Below are 2,598 nucleotides of genomic sequence, written 5' to 3' on the forward strand. Positions count from 1 at the left end.
GCGAGGTATTGATATTTAGACGTTAAAGCTTCTTCCTTATGGTTTATTATTATCTTTATCATTATTACTACAATTATCATTATCATCACATATATCATTACCATTGTTATAAATATTGTGATTGTTGTTATTTTATTGACTTATTTTCTACATGCTCGAATTAACCCTTTCTTCATTATGCATTTATTATTAGTTAATTCGCTAATAAATACTTAGTATTAAATGAAATGTGGTTATATGATATGGATTTTTGAACTAGACTTCATAATTTTGGCTCTGATGTTCATTTCCAATCTACAAAGGTATTAGAAAGCAGATATGAAAAGGATTTATGAGCAAGATACATTCACAATCTTACAAACTTACTTATATTCTGTAAAAAAAAAATGCAAACGCATTTCCAAGGACGTGATATTATCAAAGGACAATATATATATATATTTTTATATATATATATATATATATATATATATATACATATATATATATATATATATATATATATATATATATATATATATATATATATATATGTATGTATACACACACACACACACACACACACACACACACACACACACACACACACACACACACACACACACACACACACGTACATACATACATGCATACATACATACACACACACACATATATATGTGTGTATATGTGCATATATGTATTTACGTACTTATGTATGCATGTTTATGCATGTACACATACATGCATACATACATACATGCACACACACACACACGCACACACATATGGACAAATGAAAGATACATATGAATAACAAAGTACGTATATGGGATCTCAAAAGATTTACCTAAATTTTGGCAGCTGTCCAGATAGTTATGGAAGATCACAAAAGAATAAATATTGCAAATAAAACTATCGAGATTGTAATAAAACTGGAATGATATGACAATAAAAGATGCATCTCGCAAAAAAAATCTCCCTCGTGCATTTCGGATGTTTAAGACGGGAGTTTAGAGGCCGGAAAGCAGATTTCGGGAGCACACGTGAAGATTCGGTAGGCCAAGGGGAGATTAGTGGCCAAAAGATGCCTTTGGTTGTCCAAGAGAAGATTCGGCAACTCAAAACAGGATTCGAATAATTCTCGAAAAAGTCGGGGCGCTGAAGATGACTCTGAAGGGGCGCTGAGGACTCGCAGTTTAGGGCTGATTCTATCCAATCCCAAAAGAAGATTCACTGACCCAAGAAAAGATTTGATTTCTTGTAAAATCTCGGTAGTCCAAAATAAAACCGAATGACCTGCAAGACGATCTGGTGGCTCAAAACAAGATTCGGTTACCAAGAGAAGATTCGGCGATGCAAGAGAGGATCCGTTGGTCCAAGAGAAGATTCAGTGACCAAGAGAGATGGTCCAAAAGAAGACTTGGGTTGCCCAGAAAAGATTCGGCAACCCAAAAAGAGGATCCGATGACCCAAATGAAGATTTCGGTAGCCCAAGATTTGTTGTCCTAAAAGCAGATTCTTCGGCCAAGGAGAAGAGTCACCCTCAAGAATCTTGGTCGTGAGGCGCGGAAGATGACTCAGCAGAAGACACCGACACCTCGAAGGCTTAGGCACAGAAGAGGAGTCAGGGAGTTTACGCTTAGGACTGTCCGATGGGTGGCAGGGGGGCAAGAGGCATATTCAGAGCTGGAGGTGACCTTTCTCTGTTGGCGGTGGGAGAAGGCTGTGAGTAACGTACTTTTATAGCATATCTGTTAATCAGTCAGAAATATTGATGGCTGCTATTATTATCGTCATTATCATTATCATTGATATTAATATTATTATTATTATTATTATTATTATTATCATTATTATTATTATTATTATTATTATTATTATTATTATCATTATCACTACTACTACTACTGTTACTACTTCTACTACTACTATCATTATCATCATCCTTATTATCATTATTTTTTTTTCTATTGTTGCCATCCTTATCATCATCATCATTATCATTGTTATTATTATTATTATTATTATTACTGTTACAATTAATGCTCTTGTTTTTATCATTGTTATTACTGTTTCTATTGTAGTGATAATAGTGACAATGATGATCGGAACAGTAATAAAGATAAAGCTGATGATAATGTTAATGATAACAAAATTATTCATCATTCTTATCATTATTTCATTACTTGATAATACCAATACTACTGCTACCACTACTACTACTATTACTACTACTACTACTACTACTAGTACTATTACTCCTGCTACTACTTCTGCTACTACTATTACTACTGCTACTGCTACTACTACTATTACTACTACTGCTACTATTACTACTATTATTACTACTACTACTGCTGCTACTACTACTATTACTATACTACTACTGGTACTACTAATACTACTATTACTGCTACTACTATTACTACTACTACTACTACTACTACTAAAGTTCCCTGCCGAAGATAACCGATGCATAGGATGTCTCATTGCCTCTCATTTTCCATATATATTTTACGCTGCCGAACCACAACGTGTGAATCGGACCTAAATGTTACTACACAGCCTAAATCTGCCAGACCTCGCCGGGGACGTGGGCACTCCTGTCTGTAGATG

At 34.4% G+C, this 2,598-nt stretch overlaps 1 protein-coding gene across 1 annotated transcript in view; it reads right to left on the reverse strand.

Annotated features, from left to right (window-relative positions):
• Window positions 1–708: 708 nt before the first annotated feature.
• Window positions 709–2,598, reverse strand: part of LOC119595029 — a 5,724-nt gene continuing 3,834 nt past the window's right edge. Inside the window, exons 5-6 of the mRNA XM_037944157.1 lie at window positions 2,564–2,598; window positions 709–1,685 (exon numbers count right to left, since the gene is read on the reverse strand). The exon at window positions 2,564–2,598 is cut by the window's right edge and continues 121 nt beyond it. Of these exons, the coding sequence (XP_037800085.1) occupies window positions 1,622–1,685; window positions 2,564–2,598 (99 nt within the window). The 3' untranslated portion in view covers window positions 709–1,621. The remainder of the gene's footprint in view (window positions 1,686–2,563) is intronic.

The sequence above is a fragment of the Penaeus monodon genome, chromosome 35, assembly GCF_015228065.2.
Source record: "Penaeus monodon isolate SGIC_2016 chromosome 35, NSTDA_Pmon_1, whole genome shotgun sequence".
Taxonomy (NCBI): domain Eukaryota; kingdom Metazoa; phylum Arthropoda; class Malacostraca; order Decapoda; family Penaeidae; genus Penaeus; species Penaeus monodon.